At 44.8% G+C, this 21,038-nt stretch overlaps 1 protein-coding gene across 2 annotated transcripts; it reads left to right on the forward strand.

The window, feature by feature from the left end:
- Positions 1 to 3,735: 3,735 nt before the first annotated feature.
- Znf14 (zinc finger protein 14) lies at positions 3,736 to 18,933 on the forward strand. 2 transcript variants are annotated; one of them, XM_027394583.2, is made up of 5 exons: positions 3,736 to 3,872; positions 12,221 to 12,548; positions 15,504 to 15,630; positions 15,800 to 15,860; positions 16,377 to 18,933. In XM_027394583.2, the coding sequence occupies exons 2-5, from the start codon at positions 12,510 to 12,512 to the stop codon at positions 17,746 to 17,748; spliced, it is 1,599 nt and encodes a 532-aa protein (XP_027250384.1). In that variant the 5' UTR covers positions 3,736 to 3,872; positions 12,221 to 12,509; the 3' UTR covers positions 17,749 to 18,933. The 2 variants fall into 2 exon arrangements, with proteins under 2 accessions (XP_027250384.1, XP_027250385.1); XM_027394584.2 differs by lacking the exon at positions 3,736 to 3,872 and adding an exon at positions 4,094 to 4,379.
- Positions 18,934 to 21,038: the final 2,105 nt, after the last annotated feature.

Genomic DNA, 21,038 nt, shown 5'->3' on the forward strand with positions numbered 1-21,038 from the left:
AACGGAACTAATGGGCATCACCAGGCTTCATGGACTGAGCAGCTGTTGGGCTCTCAGGGTCTCCACCATTTCCATGGCCTTTGCTGGGCTCCGCAGCCCCGCCATGTTAGTTCACTCACTGAGCTCTCTTTCTTCACATGCACACAGCCCATCCTGTCTCTGGCATAGTTTGTAGTATAAGAAAGGCTGAGACAAAACCCAGTTAATGGCTGGCTAAGTAGTTTTGGGGTTACATTTCTCTGTATCATGCACAGACATCTGGGTTTAACTCCATGGACCACATGTACTGGGCAGGAGATATAAATGCCTTACAAGAAAAGCACTTTTCTAAGTGCCTCTTATGGGGGACTTAAATCTCATGCAAATAGGTTAATTGTGAAAATACAAGTGTCTTCAGGCCAGTTAGCATGTCTTCCTGTTTCACAGGGATGATGTTTCTTCATTGGGCATTACAGTCCTGCTAATAATGACATTTTCTCAGCACTCAGGAGGCAGAGGCAGGCTGATATCTCTGTGAGTTCAAGACCAGCCTGGGCTACAAGAGCTAGTTCCAGGATAGCCTCCAAAGCCACAGAGAAACCCTGCCTGGACCCCCCCCCCCCCAATGACATTTTCTACATTTCAAGAAGAGAAAGAAAAGATAGATTTAATCTCAGTGTGCCAATGATGACAAAGGCAAAAACAGAATATCTGGAAGGCCACAGGGTAGACTGATAACAGTGGAGAAAACAAAGGGTCCTGGCTGATTATATTGTGTGCCTGTGTGTGTCTGCTTGATTGTGCACCACACCGTGCAGTTGCCCATTGTGAGAGCTACTCTTGGTTGTCAGCTTCCTACACCTGGGATTAACTAAACCCCCAAAGGGCTCTGCACACCTGTGAGGGATTTTTTTCCTTACCTGGATATTTTCAGTGGGAAGATTCACTCACTTCCAATCCAGATCTTGAGGTGGAAAGACATACCTTTAATCCAGATCTTTTGAGCTGAGAAAATCTATCTTGAATCTGGTCCATGCCTTCTGCTGAAAACCTATACAAGGGCATGGAAGAAGGAAACTTTTCCTCTTTTCCTGCTCATTTCCACTTCCTAGAAAGCCCATTCCTTCACTGGTAGTAGAGCCTTATTGCTTTGGGGAATTCACCAGAGATGACTGTTCAGACATGGGTTTAAGACAACAGGAAGGCTGGAAACCACTGAGCCATTTCTCCAGCTCCCTACTTTTGAACTTTTAATATCATTTGTGTCTGCTGCTTCTTTATTTTGGCTTGATCACCTGCCTCGTCTCAAGAGTATGGTATTGACACTGCTATTGGATAGCAGTCAGTTTGTGCCTGTACGGCCCATTAGCCTTTGTTTTGTGAAACTAAACGGCTGGTGTTTGGTGCACATGTGTAGCATCTTAATCATCTCCTGAGATACTGTTCTCTTTGATCTCCACAATATGGCTGTCTTTATCTCTTCTGAAGCCTTTCACCAGACATCAGTTCCTGCTTTCTCATGTGTCTCAAGTACCCTTTAAGCCCTTCCTCTCTCTGCTGATGATTTTCTCCATCAGTTATGCACATTGTTTCTGAGGCATTTTTGTTTTTTTGTTTTGGTTTCTGAGACAGGATCTCACCATGTAGTCCTGACTGTCTGGAAATCATCACTATGTAGACCATAGAACTCAAATATGTCTGCCCTTGCCACCTGAATGGTGGCAGTAAAGGTGTGTGACACTAAGCTTCTTAACATTTGCTTGTTTTTTATTTTATTTTATTTTTTTCCTGTTGTTGCCTGCTAGCTTACTTTCCACCAGCTGGTTTCTCTCTTATGTGATTCTTACAGAATGAGAAATTTGCAGTCTACCACACATAAGATTTATTGCTCCAGGACAGATAAGGCTACATAGTGAGACCCTGTCTAAAAAAGAGCAAAGCAAAACCCAAAACCTGCCCTTAAAAAGCACACACATGCACAAAGCACGGGCAGGTGTGGTGTGCAGAGAGGGAGCACTGTGCTCCCTGGTGAATCGTTATATTTCATGGGAATGTTCTGCCTGCATGTATGTATGTATGTATGTATGTATGTATGTATGTATGTATGTATGTATGTTCACCATGTGCATGCCTGGTCCAGGGAGGTCAAAGAGGATTTCAGATCCCCTAGGGCTAGAGTTACAGACTGTGAACCACTATGTGGGTGCTGGGAATCGAAACCAGATGCTATGGAAGAGCAGTCACTGCTCTTAACAACTGAACTATTTCTCCAGCCACCTCCCCCATGTACATTTTACTCATACATATAAGGTCGTGGAGCAAAGCTTAATTCCATTTCTCCTTCTCAGAGTCGACTAGGCAGCACACGTTTAGCTGATCCGGTCATTTTAAATGGCAGCAAAAGGTGACTGACACATGAATGAAACCTTTGAAAGTCCCATGGAGAAGAAAGGCCTCAGAACCTTCCTGGCCTTGTTAATTAGTTTTCTACAGTGTAGCGGGCAGGAGGAGGGAGTTAGATCACCCACGTCCACCAACTCGGCTTTTTGGGATGGGGTTGCGGTGTGTGTGTGTGTGTGTGTGTGTGTGTGTGTGTGGTTAACGTCTGCTGCTAGGCATTAGCCCAGTGGGTGCCAGAGATGAAAAAAGTCTCAGCAAGGAGGGGGTTTCTCTTGGGCAAGAGTCTGGAGTAAGTCCTCCAAAGTGGAGGTACTTCGATTTGGTTCAGGACCGCTCTCCTCAGCTAAGTACCTATTTAAGAATGAACTAATATCTCCTGTCTTCCTTACTATTCTATTGTGGTTTAGTCATTCCGGTGGCCCCATGGATGTGTGTATCTTCAATGTGTAAGGCTCCTTCAAACACCGTCTGTTGTTCTGGCAAAGTGGTCTGGAATTCGTTCAGTTTGTGTTTGTTGTCGAGAAATTTTTCCCTTTTACTCATGAAGTATATGCGTAATTCCTGTTCCCTTTGCTTCCACCCCCTGGTGTTGGGATTGCAGGAAAAGCAACACTACATCGGGCTTGGAATGTGTGTGTGTGTGTGTGTGTGTGTGTGTGTGTGCGCGCGCGCGCGTTCTGGTTAAAAAGAGAATGTGCAACTTGTTAAAGTTCGAGCAATCTTTGGCACGCCTTTCTGAAGTTCCTGATCCCCGGAGGACGTCAAGTCCTGTTCCAGTTTGATCTGGGAGAGCTGGGCGCTAGTCTAGCTGTGAGGCAAAGGGATCGCTGCCTTGGTCATTGTGTGTAACGGGCTGTTCACACCAACAAATCTATGTCCCTATTGCGAGAAGACAGCAGTGACAGTTCTGGGAGGCAAAAACAAGGTCTGTTTCCAAGCTGATCTCCCTGAAGCAGATTTGCGTGACCCTTGAGCCAGGAAAGGCTGTGTGGTCCACGTCTTTTAATTTCAGCTCACCCACCTAAGAGAGCTGACACTGTCATCCAGGTCTCAGCCGCCAATCAGGCCCTGGGGCAGGGCCATTCATTCACAAGTACCAAAGGAAGACGCGCCTGTCACTCAGGCCCTCGTGGGCAGTGCTGGCCAATCGGCCTCTGGGCCTGACCACTCAGTCGGCAGCGCCTGAAGAACTGCTTCGTCATGCAGGCCACGCTGGCCAATTAGGGCAATGGAGACCAGTGGTCCCTGCAGCAGTGTCTAGGGAGCTCTTGTCAATCAAGCTTGTGGGGAGGCTCTAGCCAATCAGGACTTCGGAACAGGATGTCCAATCAAGAGCGTCAGCCGGAGGCGGGAGGCGGGCTCTTTCCCGCCGCCATGCTGCGTGCTCTGCTCCGCGTCTTAAGCGGGCTTTGCATGGTCTCGTGTGCCGCGCCGTGAGCGCCGCTGCGGGGAGCCGGGAGGCGAGCGCGGACGAGCTCGGCAGCCGCGCCATGGTGAGCGCGGGGCCGGGGGCCCCGGACGGCGAGGAGCGGCCGGCTGAGCCGCGGCTGCCGGTGTGCTGGGCCCTCCCCGGGCTGGGGAGGGTGGGAGTGGCCGGCGCACCGGGCGCCCGGTGAGGTTCCGCGGCGACCTTAGCCCCGTCACCGGCCAGGCCTTGTCTCGGAGGAGTCTAGCCACTTCCGCCTTTCCGGCCATGTCCCCTCCAAGCGCGGGGAGCGGGAGGCTCCGCCCTTTGCGGGCGGGCAGCTTCCGGGTTGATGACATCAGCGGCCGGCGCTGGCGCCCTGTGCGTGCTTTTGGTGTCGCACTTACTGCTGTGCTCTGTGCACTGTGGTCTAGACGTTCTGGACTTTGTAGTTCACATTCAGGTCTAGGATCAACTCTGAGTTAATTTTGTGAAATTTTCTGAGTCTTTGTCCAAAGTATCTTAAGAATGGTGTCCCAGAAACAGTTCTAGGAAAGACTGATCAGTGGATTCCCTTTGCTACTTTTTATCAAAGGTCAGTTTGTTTCCTTATTTTTTAGTTGGTTTGTGGGTCTTTTTATTCATCCTAAATAGTGCGTTGTCTTGTGTATTTCATTGGGATTGTTAAGTGTGTGCTGTGGGTTCATCTGTAGTGCTGACCGTTCTTTTTTATTTTTATTTTTATTTTATTTTTTGGTTTTTTGAGACAGGGTTTCTCTGTGGCTTTGGAGGCTGTCCTGGAACTAGCTCTTGTAGATCAGGCTGGCCTCGAACTCACAGAGATCCGCCTGCCTCTGCCTCCCGAGTGCTGGGATCAAAGGCGTGCACCACCACCGCCCGGCCATTCTTTTTAAAAAATATTTGTATATAATCTTTAGTAATTGCTTTCTGTTACTTACAAGGGATTTTAAAACATTTTTATTGGGATTATTTAAGTCTATAATTGAAACTGGGGACTGACATTTTAAGCTTGTGGCTGTCATGTGCCAAAAACAGTATAATCTGGGTGAGGCTAAGGCAGGTTCTTTTTTGCAAATTGTAATTACTAATATTAACTTCATAACAGTAAATATATAGGTATATGCACATATGCTGTTTATAGAATGCATATAAGATAAAGAGGCTGCAGCAGAGTTAAAAGGGTCCAAGAAGTTGGCTGAGAGAAATGTAGTGTGTCAGTTGATAAAGATAAATTAGAACTCATGATCAGTGAGCCCCAGAGGGAACTTTGAAGTCTGGGAAGAGTCAGGTTTGAAAGTGTAGTTATGGTTGTCGGTGTTCCAGCTGTCAGATGAACGGCAGACTGGGGTCTGATGTGTGCTCCTGGTCTCAGTGGACAGACAGGGACCCAGCTGAGCTGAAGCTGCAGGGACAGTCAGGTATCAGATGATAGGCTGGTTTCAGGGGAGATGTCCATCACTTTCTGAGGCCAAGCAAGGGAATTGCATCCGCTTCAAAAAATATTATAAACACACACACACACACACACACACACACACACATTGTACATACATACATATTTTGACAGGGTCTCATTACACAGCAGTGGCTGACCTGGAACTTCCTGTGTAGACCAGGCTGCCCTGGCCTTGACTGAGAAATTCACATGCCTCTATCAAGTGCTGAGATAAAAGGGATCTGCCATCATGCCTAAGGATTTTTTATTTGTTTTTTTATTTTGAGATAGGGTCTCACTGTGGTCCCGGCTGCCTTGGAACTTCAGTGTGCTGGCCTTGAATTTACAGAAATCCACCTGCCTCTGCCTCCCAATGGAATGATAGGATTTTAATATGCCCACCTTTCCCGTAGTCTCAACAAACTAGATAATTTTCTCCTTTTCTACTCCCAGGAATAAGCTGTTTCCTAGTCTGTGCTGCATGGGTAATCAGATGTCAGAGTTTTTACATCTACCCAGGGGCTATAGTCAGTTCTCTTCCCTCAAAATGGAATCAGAAACTGCTTGTAAAATGGAGTCTCTCAGCCTGACTTCCAGTGTGGAGTGACATTGAGCAAGGCACAGCCTGAGCTCAATTGTCTGTCTGCAATTCCGCAGTAGTTCTCCTGTTAGTAAGTAAGATTATTTTTATTAGAAATTTGCAGTTAGCCAGTTGGTGGTGCACACCTTTAATGGAAGCACTCGGAAGCAGAGGCAGGCAGATCTCTGAGTTCAAGGCAGCTAGGTCTACAGAGTAAGTTCCAGGATATCTAGTACTGCACAGAGAAACGCTGTTTCAAAAAGACAAAGGTAAATAAAATAAGGTTAAAAATTAATTTAGAATTTTTTAAATTGTAAAAATTGGGGCTGGAGAGCTGGCTCAGTTCAGAGCACTGGCTGCCCTTTCAAAGGACCCAAGTTCAATTCCTAGTGCCCATACGGTGGATCCCAACCATCTATAGCTCCATGCAACACCCTGTTCTGTTCTCCTTGAACACCTGGCTCACAGATGGTGTGCAGATACACTGCAGGCAAAACACTCATACCAATACAGTAAAAAGTAAAAACTGTCAAAAATAAATTTATAAATAAAAACAAACCCCAAACTATTGTATCATGGTCAAGTGGAAGTTAAGGCAGGTATGTAGGACCAACAGAAACCTCAAGACTGAGGCTGTTCATGAATCTCACTGGTAAAGCACATACTAATTCCCACACTCAAAAAGGAAAAATTAACAGCCAGTATAATCCACTATATCCACAGTAAAGAAAAATTATATGATCATGCCAACACTTTGGGGAGGGGGACAACAACAAAAGTATGCCATATATCGAGAAAAGGTCAGAAAGCTATTGAGATTCAGAAGATATCAATTACTGCCCACAGAAAAGCCCAAGAACTAACAGAAACTCAAGGAATTAATTAGTATCTGAAGGATACAGGATCAGTATACAAAATTCCATTTTCCTGTATGTCAGCAATAAACAACAGGTTGTGTAAATAAAAACATTACACTGCTTCTAGACCATAAAGGAGAAAGACAAATACAAACAAATAAAATAACAAAGAACTATGGACATTAGCTACATTTTTCACTGTGTAACAGTGGCTGTCCTGGAAACTGCTCTGTAGACCAGAATGGCCTCAACTCAGATTAAAGGCGTGCAGCACCACTGTCCAGCAACTTTTATGTGTATGAATGTTTTGCTTCCATGTATATCTGGTGCACTGCTTGCATGCCTAGTGCCTACAGAGGCTAGCAGAGGGCATCAGATCTCCTGAAAGTTGTGAATGATTATGAACTGTCCTGTGTGCTCGGAGTTGAACCCAAGTCCTCTGGAAGAACAGCTGTATTCTAAACCACGGAGCCACCTCTCCAGTCTTACTTTTCTTTTAATTAATTAGCATGTATTTTTTGAGGTAGGATCTTGTATAGGCAAGAATGATCCTGAACTCCTGATTCTCCTGCCTCTATTTCCGTACATATTTATATGTATTTCTTTCTGTGTCTTTCTCCTTGGTATAGAAGCAGTGTAATGTTTTTATTTTCACAACCTGTTGTTTATTGCTGACATACAGGAAAATGGAATTTTGTATACTAATCCTGTTTGCTACAAGTTTGCTGTAGTATCTGATTAATTCTCTGAGTTTTTGTTAGTTCTTGGGATTTTCTGTGGATAATGAATAACAGGCATGCACTGGGACATGATTTAATAATTTCATATATAAACAATGTTCTGATTATTGTCATGTCCCACTCCCTAATTTCCCTTTTACCCTCTTTAGTCAACTCCTGCTTATAATTCCCTTTGATATATCCATGTCCCCACCCCCCTTTTTGTTTTGAGGCCCACGGTTTTAACCAGGATCATCTGTGTAGCCATGGGTGAACCTGTCCATTGGGCTTGGTGGTCACCTCAGTGGGCACACAATTGAAGACAGTGACTTGCTCCTCCAGAGTCCCTCAGTAATCATACTTCAAGGAGGGGTAACCACTGATTCATGATGGTTAGGTCCATCGCAGAAACCCATGGCTGTTGTCAAGTTGGAACAGCATTAGCTCTCCCAAGTCCAGAAATCAGCATTTCACATCCCATCTTGCTATCTTCTGGGCCTTTTTGTTTGTCTTTTTGAGACAGGTGTAGTCCAGGTTGGCCTTATACTCACTGAGATCCGCCTGCCCCTGCCTCCTCAGTGCTGGGACTAAAGGTGTGCGCCACCACTGCCTGCCTGCCTGCCTACCTTCCTTTTTTTTTTTTTTTTTTTTTTGAGACAGGGTTTCTCTGTATTGTTTTGGAGACTGTCCTAAAACTCACTCTGTAGAGCAGGCTGGCCTGGAACTCACTCACAGAGACCCACCTGCCTCTGCCTCCCGAGTGCTGGGGTTAAAGGCGTGCGCCACCACTGCCCTGCTGGGCCCTTCTTTCTTTATGCCCCTTCTACAGTGATCTCTGAGCCTTAGAAGTGGTGGTATAATTCCCTGTTTGTGGCTGAGCACTCAGGTGTCTGCTCTTATCACCTTGAGTGGCTGTGCATCTCTGTGATCTCTGCGAAGAGGCTTCTGTGATTTAGACTGGCAGTAGCATTTGTCTGTGGGTATAAACAGTATCAACAGTATTTAGAAGGTAACTGGATGCTGGGACAATTTAGCTAAATAGTAGTGCTAAGTTCAGCCCTCCCGTCTCAGACATGGGGTTTTGGCTGTGTTAACTGTGCCTGCATGGCTTCTCTTATGGAGTGAGCCTCAGATCCAATTAGAGAGCAGTCTGGGGTTGTCCTTGGAGTGGTTATACCACTCCTGTATAGGTGGCATACCTTGCTTGGGAGCTTGGTATTGTATGTTGTAGAGGTCACACAGCTGGGTAAGACATTTTGGGTCATAAGTCTTCAGCAGCTTGCATTGCACCTTTGGGAACTGTGAAAGTCAGCCAACAGGAGGAAGCTTTTAGCTCAATTCCAGTTTGATTTCTTGCTGCATTGTAACAGTGTGTATGGTGTCTTCAGCAATAACAACCAGCTCTGGTGGGCAGCCAAGAGGAGCAGAAGAGGGTATATTATTTGGGCGACTTCTGGGGCCTCCCTGACTAATAGCTAATAAAATACGGCGGTAACTCACTCCTGTACTCAAGTTACGGCTTAGTAACCATTGGCTTTTAGAAGCATCATTTATGTAGGGTCTCTTCCTTGTAACTCATACATGACTATAGCTATAAGCATGCCTGATCTTACTGCAGGAGGTACTCACACAGCTGTTTTCATTGTCACTCTTATCTGTAGTAACTGGGAAATGAGGGCAGCCTAGACACCATCAGCTGGTCAGTGGATAAGAAAAATGTACATACATAATGGGCTTCTGTGAAGAAGAAATTCTGAAACTTGCAGGTTAGTGGATGAAACTGGATTAAAAATACAGAATGAGCTGATAACCCTGGGCTGAGAGGATGAACACCCTGCATTCTCTCTCCCATGGGTGCTAGCTTCACACCCGTAGGTTGGTGTGTCATCACTTGTAGGGAAAAAGGGCCTCGAGGGAAAATTGTAGCACATGTGAGAAGAAAACAGGAAGAATTGGGGGTGAGGAGTTCAAGCATGGTGGTAGGATTGGGCTATGAGAGTTGTACAGCGGACAGGAGAGTTCATGAAACTAGGGTTGCATGGACAAGCCACATGGACACCTACTATGTTAGCAAGATGAAATTATTTCCTAAGTTTTCTTTTGTTATAGAGATAATATGTGAAAGCCGGGTGTTGGTGGCGCACGCCTTTTTCCCAGCACTTGGGAGGCAGAGGCAGGCGGATCTCTGTGAGTTCGAGACCAGCCTGGTCTACAAGAGCTAGTTCCAGGACAGGCTCCAAAGCCTCAGAGAAACCCTGTCTTGAAAACCAAAAAAAAAAAAAAAAAAAGAGAGAGAGAGAGAGATAATATTTGAGATGTTTCCAATTTCATTTTTTATCTACTTATTTATTTTTTGTTTTCTTGGTCTTACTTTGTAACCCAGGCTGACCTAGAATTTATAGGTTGCATTGCTGGCCTTGAAGTTGCAACACACCTCCTGTGTCTGCTTCCTCATAGCTGGAATTACAGGCATGTGCCACCGTGTCTTCAGGGTTACAGTTTCTACCTCAAAATCTCTCTATTTGTGATGTTATTAATGTTTTTATAATTTTAAAAAAGTTTGGATTTAGATGTAGCAGTGTTTTGTTGTATGTATGTGTGTGCCCTCTGTGTGTCTGGTGCTCATGGAAGTTAGGAGGGGTGCGTCAGATACCATTGGACCGGAGTTCCAGATGGTTGTCAGCCATCATGGGGTGCTGGGACTGAGCCAGACTCCTCTGCCAGAGCAAGTGCTCTTAATTTCTGTGCCATCTCTCCAGCTCCAGATATTTTGATAAAAATTGGTAAAGGTCTCAGGATTCCTGCCAATTTTATGATTTTTTCCAACTCTTTTTGTTTGTTTTTATAGATTTGTTAAAATATAGATTGGGTGTCACAATGTAGCCCTGGTTGGCTTGGAATTCACTCTGTAGAGGCCTTGAACTTAGAGATCCACCTGCCTCTGCCTCCCAAGTGCTGGAACTAAAGGTTTGTGCCATCACCACCTGGATCAGAATGGCTGTTTTAGCTCTGAGCACTGATGGCCTTTTCTAGCCCCAAACTTTAAAATCCATTTACAGTGCTCCCCCAATAGTGTGGTCAATGCTCGTTGAAGCAATATGATAACAATAATTGTCCCAATGTACTTTTCTGTTGGTGGTGACAAAACATTGACCAAAACCAGCCAGGAGAAGAAAGGGTGTAACTCAGCACACTCATCGAGGGAAGTCAAGGCAGGACCCAGGAGTGAAGCAGAGGCCTAGAGGAGTGCTCCATACTGTGTTTCTTTCCTGACTTGCTCAGCTGCCCATGGGCAACAGCAGGTTGGAAACTTGCCATTAATCACTGACCAAGATATGCTAACAGTCCAGTCCGATGGAGGCAGTTTCTCAGTTGAGGTTACCCCTTTCTAGGTGACTCAGGTCTGTGTCAAGTGAACAAAAATTAACCATTACACTTTTAAAAGAGTTGGGTATATAGACCCAAGCTCACTTGATATAGTGAGCTTCTACCCAAATATACGATCTATTTTTAATGTTGAGAAACATCCCACTTACTTCATGCGGGTTACAGTAGTTTCCGTTCTTACCAGCAGTGGATAAGGCTCCCTTTGTCTGCATCTTCACCAGCATTTGTTGTTACTTGTTTCCTTGTTTCTGGCTGGTGTGACATAGAGTTTCAAAGCAGTTTAGCATTTCCCTAAGAGCTAAGGGAGTTGATTTTGTTTTGTGAACAGCACAGCTCTTTCTCTCTTTTGTCTAAAATTGGGTCTATTTTTGTGGGTTTGTTTCTAGGTTTTCTGCTTCAGTGATCTGTTCATTGCTTACCAAATGTAAGTGCATGGTCATGATTTTGGTAGTTTTATAGGACTTCTTAAGTCAGGTAGTGTTTGTTTGTTTACTCTTTCTTCAGAGTTGTGTTTGAACTTTTTTTTTTTTTTTTCTCTTCACTCTTTCCATGTAACCTGTGGGATTGGCTCTGGTTATAACATAATCTGGCTATGAACGTTATGAAGAGGGTGTTTATAGAGAAGAAACATAATGCCTTACGATGCTGAGGCTTACCATCCTCTGTGATGGCAACTTTTGGTTTTCCCTCATTAGAAATGTTTGGTTCTTGTCCAAAGGCTTTTCTCTTACCTACCCTCTTTCTAGTGTGAGGTGCTATACACATGATGTAGAATTTGTGTTTGCACATCCAGTTGTTCACTGCTGTTATGGAAAATGATGGTTTTTTTTTTGTTTTTTTTGTTTTTTTTTTTCTTTGAGACAGGGTTTCTCTGTGTTGCTTTGGAGCCTATCCTGGCACTCGCTCTGGAGACCAGGCTGGCTTCGAGCTCACAGAGATCCGCCTGCCTCTGCCTCCCCAGTGCTAGGATTAAAGGCGTGCACCACCAATGATGGTCTTTTGTACTTTGATGTCTCAAAACTTTTCAGTAGTCCTTTAGTAGTTCCTCAAGTTTTTGTGGATTTTCTGTATGGAAATTTCTTTTCTTCTTGATCTCAACGTCTCTGCATTTATTTCCCAATGTCCCTGCTCGTAGTTGTTGGTATCATATGACTTTTTGGGATCTAACCTGCTGATTTGTTACGTTGCATGATTTCAGAATTTTTCTTTTGGAGTTCTGGGGATTGAGTCAAGACTTGAAAACATGGACAACATAAAGATAAATGTGGAGCATTGTCACTGGCCTTCAGAGGGCTCCTGGAAAGGTGCCCATTCCTATGATGCATGTAATAAAGTATTGCTGAAAAGCTGAGAATAGTAAAACCAGAGCTAACCACTTCAAACCCTTAGATACAAACTTTTGCTTTATGTAATCAACTAAGAGGCCTGTCTCTGCAGGTCTGCCAGGGAAGTTCAGGAAGGATTAACTGAGTTGAGAAGACCCTGTTGTATAGAGGGTGACTCTTTGAGTGTGGCCTTGGTACAGAGAAGTCCAAAGAAGAAACAGTGTTGCTTTCCTGCCTGCCTTCTCTTGCTGGTGAGTGGGTCTGTCCCATTGCCGCTGCCGCCACCACCACCACCATCATCATCCTTCACCGACACTGGAACCTAGCTTCTTGGGAACTGAAGACCAGAAGCTGTCCAGGTGTGCGCTGGGCCTTTGGCACCAGATTGAAGCCTCTGCATCATGGAGATGGTCATTGTTGGCCTGTCCAGGCCGGATCAGGTAAGCCAATCTAATATATATTTGTTGTGGTATATATTAATTCTTACTCTGCTAGAGAATCCTGACTTGTTCAGTGGCCACCTATGTCTCCTCCTTTGCTTATGAGTGCACCTGAAATACTACTTTTATCTATTTATTTTGCAGGTTTTTTAAAAATTTGAATTAGAAACAAGATTGTTTTACATGACAGTCCCAGTTCCCTTGTCCCTCCCATCCTCCCCTACCACCCCCTCCCCCAACTAAAACCCTACCTATCACATATCCTTTCTGCTCCCCCTGGATGGTGAGGCCTTCCATAGGGTGTTATCAGAATCTATCGTATCCTTTGCGGTAGGGCCTAGGCTTGGCTCAGGAAGTATTCCTCCAAGTGGAAAGGGCTCCCAAAGTCCACACCTATGCTAGGGATAAGTACTGAACTACTACAGGAGGTCCTGTAGATTTCCGAGGTTTCCTCACTGAAACCTATGTTCATGGGGTCTGGATCCGTCCCATGCTGGTATTCCAGCTATCAGTCTGGGGAGCAAGAGTTCTCTGATGTTCAGTTCAGCTGTTTCTGTAGGTTTCACCAGCCTGGTTTGGACCCTTTTGCTCTTCAGTGGTCCTTCTCTGCATCTGGATTCCAGTTCAGTTCAGTGAGTAGTTGTGGGTGTCTGCTTCTACTTCCACCAGCTGCTGGATGAGGGCTATCGGGTGGCATATAAGACAGTCATCAGGGCTGGAGAGATGGCTCAGAGGTTAAGAGCACTGACTGTTCTTCCAGAGGTCCTGAGTTCAATTCCCAGCAACCACATGGTGGCTCACAACCATCCGTTATGAGATCTGGTGCCCTCTTCTGGTGTGCAGAAATACATGGAAGCAGAATGTTGAACACATAATAAATAAATAAAATCATTTAAGGTAGCCTCTCCTCTGTTGAAATACTACTTTTAAATAGCCATTTTCTGTTTTATAGTTTGCACATATAAGCCATGTAATAATAAGATACTTTTTCCATTTTCTTCACCAATCGAAGGCCTGAAATAATGACTAGAACAGCATGTTTGCACCAATAAGTAATGCCATAGTTGCTAGATGTTACCAGGAAAATTGGGGTCTTTTCTTGGGGTTGTTGATCCTCACTCAGCAAAAGTAATACCATTACCACATTTTTTTTTTTTTTGAGCCAAACTCAAAGCAAGCTTTATTATATACTGGCCAGGGGCCAAGAGTTGGTGGAGCATGCTTTAATCCCAGCACTGGGGAGGCAGAGGCAGGTGGGTCTCTTGTGAGTTTGAGGCCAGCCTGGTCTACAGAGGGAGTTCCACAACAGTCTCCAAAGCAATACAGAGAAACCCTGTCTGAAAAACAAAAACAAAAACAACAACAAAAAATTATATGGGCTGGAGAGATGGCTGGTGTCAGCTGTTGTTCATGTAAGCTGACAGGCCACGTGTTTTCACTTCTATAAATAAGGTTGGTTGGCCCCGCTGCACAGGATGTGCTTGATTCCACACAGGAGAGAGGTATATAGGCAGGAAGCATGTCAGGATGTGTGCTTGCCCCCATTGGACAAAGGCAGGAAGTACGTAGCCTCGTGGGTTTTGCCTTTATAAGCATCTGTCTAATGTAATTTGTGGCCATTCTCTGGGAATCCTGGGTATGGACCTAGCCAGTATTTATTTATTTTTTTAAGATTTATTTATTATGTATAGTCTTCTGTCTACATATCAGCCTGCTGGCCAGAAGAGGGCACCAGATCTCATGATAGATGGTTGTGAGCCACCATGTGGTTGCTGGGAATTGAACTCAGGACCTCTAGAAGAGCAGTCAATGCTCTTAACCTCTGAGGCATCTCTCCAGCCCCCTGTATTAACTCTTAAGGGCAGACACAATGGCATTTCTTCACCCAGAGTTAGATTTCATTTGACTAGAAGGAACCAGCTCTTTAATTGTGCTTCAGTGCTTCTGTGATGTTCCCTCCTGTGAGGAATCATTTAGGAACCAGAGCCAGGATCAGAGCCCTCAAATATTTTGGCATTTCTGGCCTCTAAACCAATGCAGAAGCAAGGACATCTACGGTTCATGCTCAAGGACACAAAGCTCCTATCACTAAACTGCCTCTATCATTTCTTTGTCTCCTGTTCCCCTCCTTCCTCCCCTGAATAGGATTTGGGACAATAGTGTATCTGGCTTTCTTTGAGGTTGTCTAAAGTGAGGTCCAGTGTAACAGTTGGTGTACCCCTCCTTGGGCCTGTCTGGGGCACCTCCAATCTGGGGCATTAATGGGTACATTTGTATGGCAACCAGGTGTGTTGAGGAGAGGAAGTCCTTTGCTGGAACTTTGAAAAGAGAAATGAGATAGGGATAAGACTGAGTGGAGACAAATAGAAGTGAAATTGGAATAGTTTGAGCAAAGGATAGAGTACATCCTCTGCCAGGGGCAGGCATCATTTTTATACAGAAGTTTAACATTTGGAGACAGGCAGAGAAGCTGTCGTCACATAGTCCATAGACACTTTTGGGAGGCTGTATCTGATCCTCGAGATGTCTCTGAGTTTGGATGTGATTAACAGACTGTCAAACGGGAAACAGGAGCGTTCAGAACTATCATGCTGAGTCATTTACCCTTAGCATTTATGTTCATGTGCAGTCTCTTAGACAGGATGTTGACCATTAGGCCAGCAGAGGCAAAACCCTGAGCATGAATTCCAAGGACAGACAGCCTCCTGAGCCTAATGTTAATGAGATGATAGGGTGTGGGTGCCTGGGACGAGAGGTGGGGATGGCTGGAGGAGGAGAATGGGTGGGGAGGCAGCGCATCTCCCCAGTGCAGCCATGAGGAGGGGATCTGCCTGCCGTCTCTGGACATTGCTCAGTGCTTTTACTAGCACTCCTGGGAACCACACAGTTACACTGTCAGATGTGCACACATGTGTTTTTCTCCCCCCTTTCATCTGCAAATGTGGGATATTTTAGGATCTGGTGAGCTTTGAGGACGTGGCTGTGCACTTCACCCAGGAAGAGTGGGATTTGCTGGATGCTTCCCAGAAGAGTCTCTATGGAGACGTGATGCTGGAAACCTGCAGGAACTTCACTGCCATAGGTGAGGGCATTGCCTTACCTTCATTCCATAAATTAGAGAGCAAGTGTTCCTGGTTATTGATGGTGGCTGAAGTTTGGCTGTGGAAAGGGAGGAATGTGGTGAAGAAATTAGGCGTAGTTGTGATTGTGCGTTGTGATGACTTGTCACGTTTTCTGTGGCTATGTTTCAGGGTATGAATGGGAAGACCAGACAGTTGGAGAACATTGTGAAGACCCTGAAATAAATCTAAGGTAATTTGCATGCACAAGTGGGAGTCGGTGTCCCTCCAAGACATTTTAATGTGCCCTCAAAATTCAAGAACAAACTAATAAAACAAATGAGCCCAACTTCAAAATTATTCATCTGTAGAAAATTTTTACCTCAAATGTGTACCTTCATAAGTTTTCGATTTCGCATTGTGTTTCAGAACCATTTTGGGACCCTGCATTGACGAATGCTACTATTTTGATCCTAGGCCTATGGGAACCATACTGTAGAGCCATCAGTCCATTTATTTTCAGAACTTTCATGTGAAGGCACACATTTTGCTGTTTTGGGTAGCAGACTGTCCAAGAAAGATGGTCTAATAAGCAAACAGTAGTAAAAACGACTGTCACTAATGTGCTTGTCGTCTCTCACAGTAGTTACATTTAAAGGTACTCTGTGGTAATGAAGAAGGTGCTCAGGTTGGAGCAATCTTATTCATATGAGCAATACGAGCAGCAATGTGGGTGGAGAAATTTTCACGTGTCATTCATTTTTAATAGGCACATCGACTCTCGCTCTGAATGTACGCAGTATGAACATGAGGAATTTGAACAGAAGCCACAGGACTCTAATTTTCTTACAAGTGTTGAAGGATGCACGGAAACTCAGACTTCGAGTGGACCTTCTGTGTGTGAGGTTTGTTTAAAGACCTTTGGACTCTATCACCTAACTTATAATGGACATCATAACTATGACTACAAGGAAGTTGGAGGAAGCCAGACTGACGAAAATGATTATGACGGTAATCAGTGTGATAACACTTCCAGTTCCCTTCAAAAACAAGAAAAAAATCCTACTGGGAAAAAACTCTATGTGTGTCAAGAGTGTGGGAAAGCCTTTAGGTATCCCAGTGCCCTCCAGTTACATGAAAGAATTCATACTGGAGAAAAACCCTATGAGTGCAAAGACTGTGGGAAAGCCTTTCGAGGTCTCAGCGCCCTTCATTTGCATGAGAGAATTCATACGGGAGAAAAGCCCTATGAATGTAAACAGTGTGGCAGAGCCTTCACATATCTCAGTGCCCTCCAATTACATGAAAGAATTCATACTGAGGAAAGACCCTGTGAGTGTAAACAATGTGGGAAAACCTTTAGATATAGCAGGGCCCTCAAGTTACATGAAAGAATTCATACTGGAGAAAAGCCCTATGAATGTAAACAGTGTGGTAAATTCTTTAGAAGTCACAGGACCCTTAAGTTACATAAAAGAATTCACACTGGAGAAAAGCCCTATGAGTGTAAAGAATGTGGGAAAGCCTTCAGATGGCTAACTTCTCTGAAGTTACATGAAAAAATTCACACCGGAGAAAAACCCTATGAATGCCAGGAGTGTGGAAAGGCCTTCAGGTGTCAGGCTTCTTATCATAGACATAAAATAACTCATGGTGGAGAAACATTGTATGAGTGTAAAGAGTGTGGTAAATCCTTCATTTACCCCTCTTTACTTCAAGTGCATGAAAGAACTCACACAGGCGAAAAGCCCTATGAGTGTCAGCTGTGTAGGAAAGCCTTCAGATGTCAGTCTTCACTCCGATTGCATGAAAGAACACACACCGGAGAGAAACCCTACGAGTGTAAACACTGTGGCAAAGCCTTTTCAAGTTACAATTATCTTCGATTTCATGAAAGAAGCCACACTGGAGAAAAACCCTATGAATGTAAAGAATGTGGTAAAACCTTCACACATCGCTCTTACCTTCGATCACATGAAAGACGACATACTGGAGAGAAGCCATATCAGTGTGTTCAGTGTGGCAGATCCTTCAGTCGGCATAGTTCCTTTAAGAGACATCAGTCTGTTCATGGAGTGGAAAACCCATATGAATGTCAACAATATCTAATTCCTTTATCCCCATTTCCTTCAAATGAATGAAAGAACAGATACTGGCAACAAACCCTTTGAATGTAAACGATGTTACAAAATATCCCCATCCACATAAAACACAGTCAGGAACTCAAGACAGGGATGAGCTTTTTATATGTAAACTGTGTGGCATAGCCTTTCAAGGGCCATGGTGTCCTTCAGATCCATGAAGGAATTCATGCTGGACAAAGTTTATATTTATTACTAATGTGGTGTCACTGTCATACTTCTTTCCAGAGAAGTAAATTAATTCATGCTGGTCAGATGCCCGATGAATGTACAGGATATGGTTAATCTTTCTTTTATCCCTGTTTGCCTTAAAGTCATTAAAGAACTCAGTGGTGAAAAAACCACAGGAATATAAGCAATGTGGAAAAGACTTCAGGTGTCACAGGTCCTTTCAGTAACATGAATGAAATCTCATGATGGAGAGAAAATTTGAATGTGTTTTAAAACCTTTAGCTATCATTGCTCCCTTAGATCCCGTAAATGAACTCATACTGGAAATAGTTTTCCAAGTAACAATAAAAGCTGTGAGGCCTCCAAGGTCACAGTTCTTTCAGAAACTTAAGGTGATGGATGGTGGGGAGTTCTGTCAGCGTAAGAAGTGTGGGAGCTTAGTGGGTGCTGGGAGATGGATGTTTCCATTGCAGTGGCTGCCCATGATTTGCCTGGGTTCTTGTAAATACCCTCAATTAAACTCAGAGCTCCCTCAAGCCACACTTGGGTAGAATCATTCTTTGTCGCTGTCTTTGTTACCCTGTCTGGGACTAATAAACCTTCTTTTAAAGTTGTGCTGAATTTGCATCAGTGTGAAACATGGAGGAGGGGAGGCTGTGGCTTCAAATGCTTTCTGTGTTGGGATTGTGGTTTGCTTCATTTGTCAACTTGATACAGTCTGGAACCGTCTGGGGGAAGGATCTCAATGCTGAATTATCTAGGTTAGGTTAGCTTTGGGCCTAGCTGTAAGGGGTTTCCTTCCTTGGGTTAATTGAGGTAGGAAGAATGCTGAATGCTGTTGGCACTATTTTATGAACAAAGGATAGAAGGAGCTGAGTACAGGCATTCCTTGCTGTCTGCCTTGGGACTATGGATACAGTGTGACCTGCTATGTCAACTCCTGCCACCATCACTGGCCCACAGTAATGGATTGTAACCTGGAACTGTGAACTGAAATAAACCATCTCCCCTACATTGCTTTGGTGAAGGTATTTTATCCCAGCCACAGGGAATGAAGCTGAGACTGCCTGGACCTGTGCACAGCAGGAACACTTGCCTTGGCTCTGAGGTGCGTGGTCACAGCACTGCGGGGTACCTTTTGAGGATGCTTCATCCAAGGCAGTAAGCCCAACCAACTTATTCTATTCCAAAGTGCCATGGAAGGGCAGGCCTTCCTGCTGTGTTGCCAGCTTCACAGCTCCCATTGCTACTTGGGTGTAGTGCAGCACATTTCTATGAAAAGATGAAGTGGTTCAGAGGGACAGGGACGCTTCCCTTTATGGCTGAAAAGGCTAGAGAATCTTACAGTCCTGCCAGGTGCATCTGTGGGACACACTGCCATCAGATTCACGCTCCTTGTTGCAGGCAGTGGGGCATGTAGCAGGCCGAGGTGTCAGAACAGCAGGAGCTTACCCAAATGTGCAGCCATTGCAACAAGGAGAGACATGCAGGGACTCTCCTGTGTTAGCTGCATATTGGCAGGAAAGGTACAGAGAAAAGAAATGAGATGGGAGAGATGATTAAACACCCAGTTCTTGAGATCCCAAACCTGGAACCCATGGGAAGAATTAAACAGCAAGGAGGAAGAGTGAGGTCTGACCTTAATAGGAATCAAAAGCTCAGAATAGAGCATGTAGATGAGGCCTGAACAGTAGCCCCATCCAGGAGACTGATAGCAAATGGCCTGCCTCTTGAGGCTTCAACCTTAAGCAGATGTTTATTTAATAGGACGGGGTAGCTGAGAAAGTCCCAAGTTTTCAGGAGGTGGCCAGTTACACCCTTACAAGGCTTGTGTGATTGTTAGCACTGTCAGTGGCTGGAGGCACCAGGTGAAGCAGCAACAGTGTTGTATGTCTTGCTTCCAGGGACTGTTGAAGCCAGGGAGCTGTGGGGTTGCATGTCTAGGCTCTAGGTCAGTTAGGACCAGAACCAGCTCTTCCCATCCAAGCCTGGTGAAAAGGCACACAGCACGCTAGCAACTGAGCTGTACCCTCAGCTCAGTGTTGATCATTGAAGAAACGGTACAAATGTTTGGTACAAGTGGCAAGTTGGGTCTTGTTAATTTATTTATTGCCTTCTAGCTCCTGAGTCCAACTGTGATCCTGAGACCCCCGTGTAAAAAGGTGTCACCGCTGACATAATGCTAGCCTGTGAGTGTTCCACAGAGTTAGTAAAGCATCTGTGTGAGCTGAAAGAGTGACGACCAGAGGGGAGGTACACATGTGACCAGGGCAGGCACATGGGAAGTTCTTGGAATTAGTCTGTTCTGTTTCTGTGAAGAGACTACGACCATGACAACTCTGTGAAAGAAACCATTTAATTGGGGATGACTTACAATTTCAGAGGTTTATTATTAGTCCGTTATCATCATGACCAGGGGCATGGCCTCATACAGGCAGACATGGTGCTAGAGAAGTAGTTGAGAGTTCTACATCTTGATCCACAGGCAGCAGGAGAGACACTGGGTCTGGTGTAGGCTTTTGAAACCTAAAAGCCCACCTCAGTGACATACTTGCTCCAACAAGGCCAGACCTAATCATTCTAATTCTCAGTCCACACCCTGATGCCTAAGCATTCAAATGTATGAGCCTGTGGTGGCCATTCTTATTTACACCTACAACACAAGTGATGCAAAGTAAATGAGAAAACCCTTGACACTAGAGAGATGGCTTAGCAGTCCACAGCATATTGCTCTTGCAGAGGACCCTAGTTTGGTTCCCAGCACTCAAGTCAGTTGGCTTGCAAATGGTTGTAACTCCAGACCCAAGGTTCTGCCACCTGGCTTCCACAGATCCTTGCACTTATGCACATAACCCCATATAAGACACACGTATGCATGTAATTTAAGTGAGAAAAAAAAATCCCAATAGCCCGTGCCTATAGATGTTAAAACATGGTTGAAGGGTTTGAATGAATCACCCTGTGTATGGGAAGTGTTTGCAGGAGGTATGTTGGTGAAAATTCAGTGCCACAGGTGGGCTGCCTTTCTTGGAGTTGCTTGTGGAGAACAGCCCCCAAACAGCACTCTGTTGCCAGTGCTGCTAGTTGCTCATCAGAACTAGATGGTAAGACTCCGTTAG

This window comes from Cricetulus griseus (genome assembly GCF_003668045.3).
Source record: "Cricetulus griseus strain 17A/GY chromosome 1 unlocalized genomic scaffold, alternate assembly CriGri-PICRH-1.0 chr1_0, whole genome shotgun sequence".
NCBI classification, from domain to species: Eukaryota; Metazoa; Chordata; class Mammalia; order Rodentia; family Cricetidae; genus Cricetulus; species Cricetulus griseus.

What these genes read in the sequence shown, in the direction of transcription:
- Znf14 (XM_027394583.2), top strand. Translation starts at nt 12,510, where the DNA reads ATGGAGATGGTCATTGTTGGCCTGTCCAGGCCGGATCAG. An exon ending in CAGGAACTTCACTGCCATAG is followed by an intron (nt 15,631 to 15,799) that starts GTGAGGGCATTG and finishes GCTATGTTTCAG; the next exon opens with GGTATGAATGGGAAGACCAG. An exon ending in GACCCTGAAATAAATCTAAG is followed by an intron (nt 15,861 to 16,376) that starts GTAATTTGCATG and finishes CATTTTTAATAG; the next exon opens with GCACATCGACTCTCGCTCTG.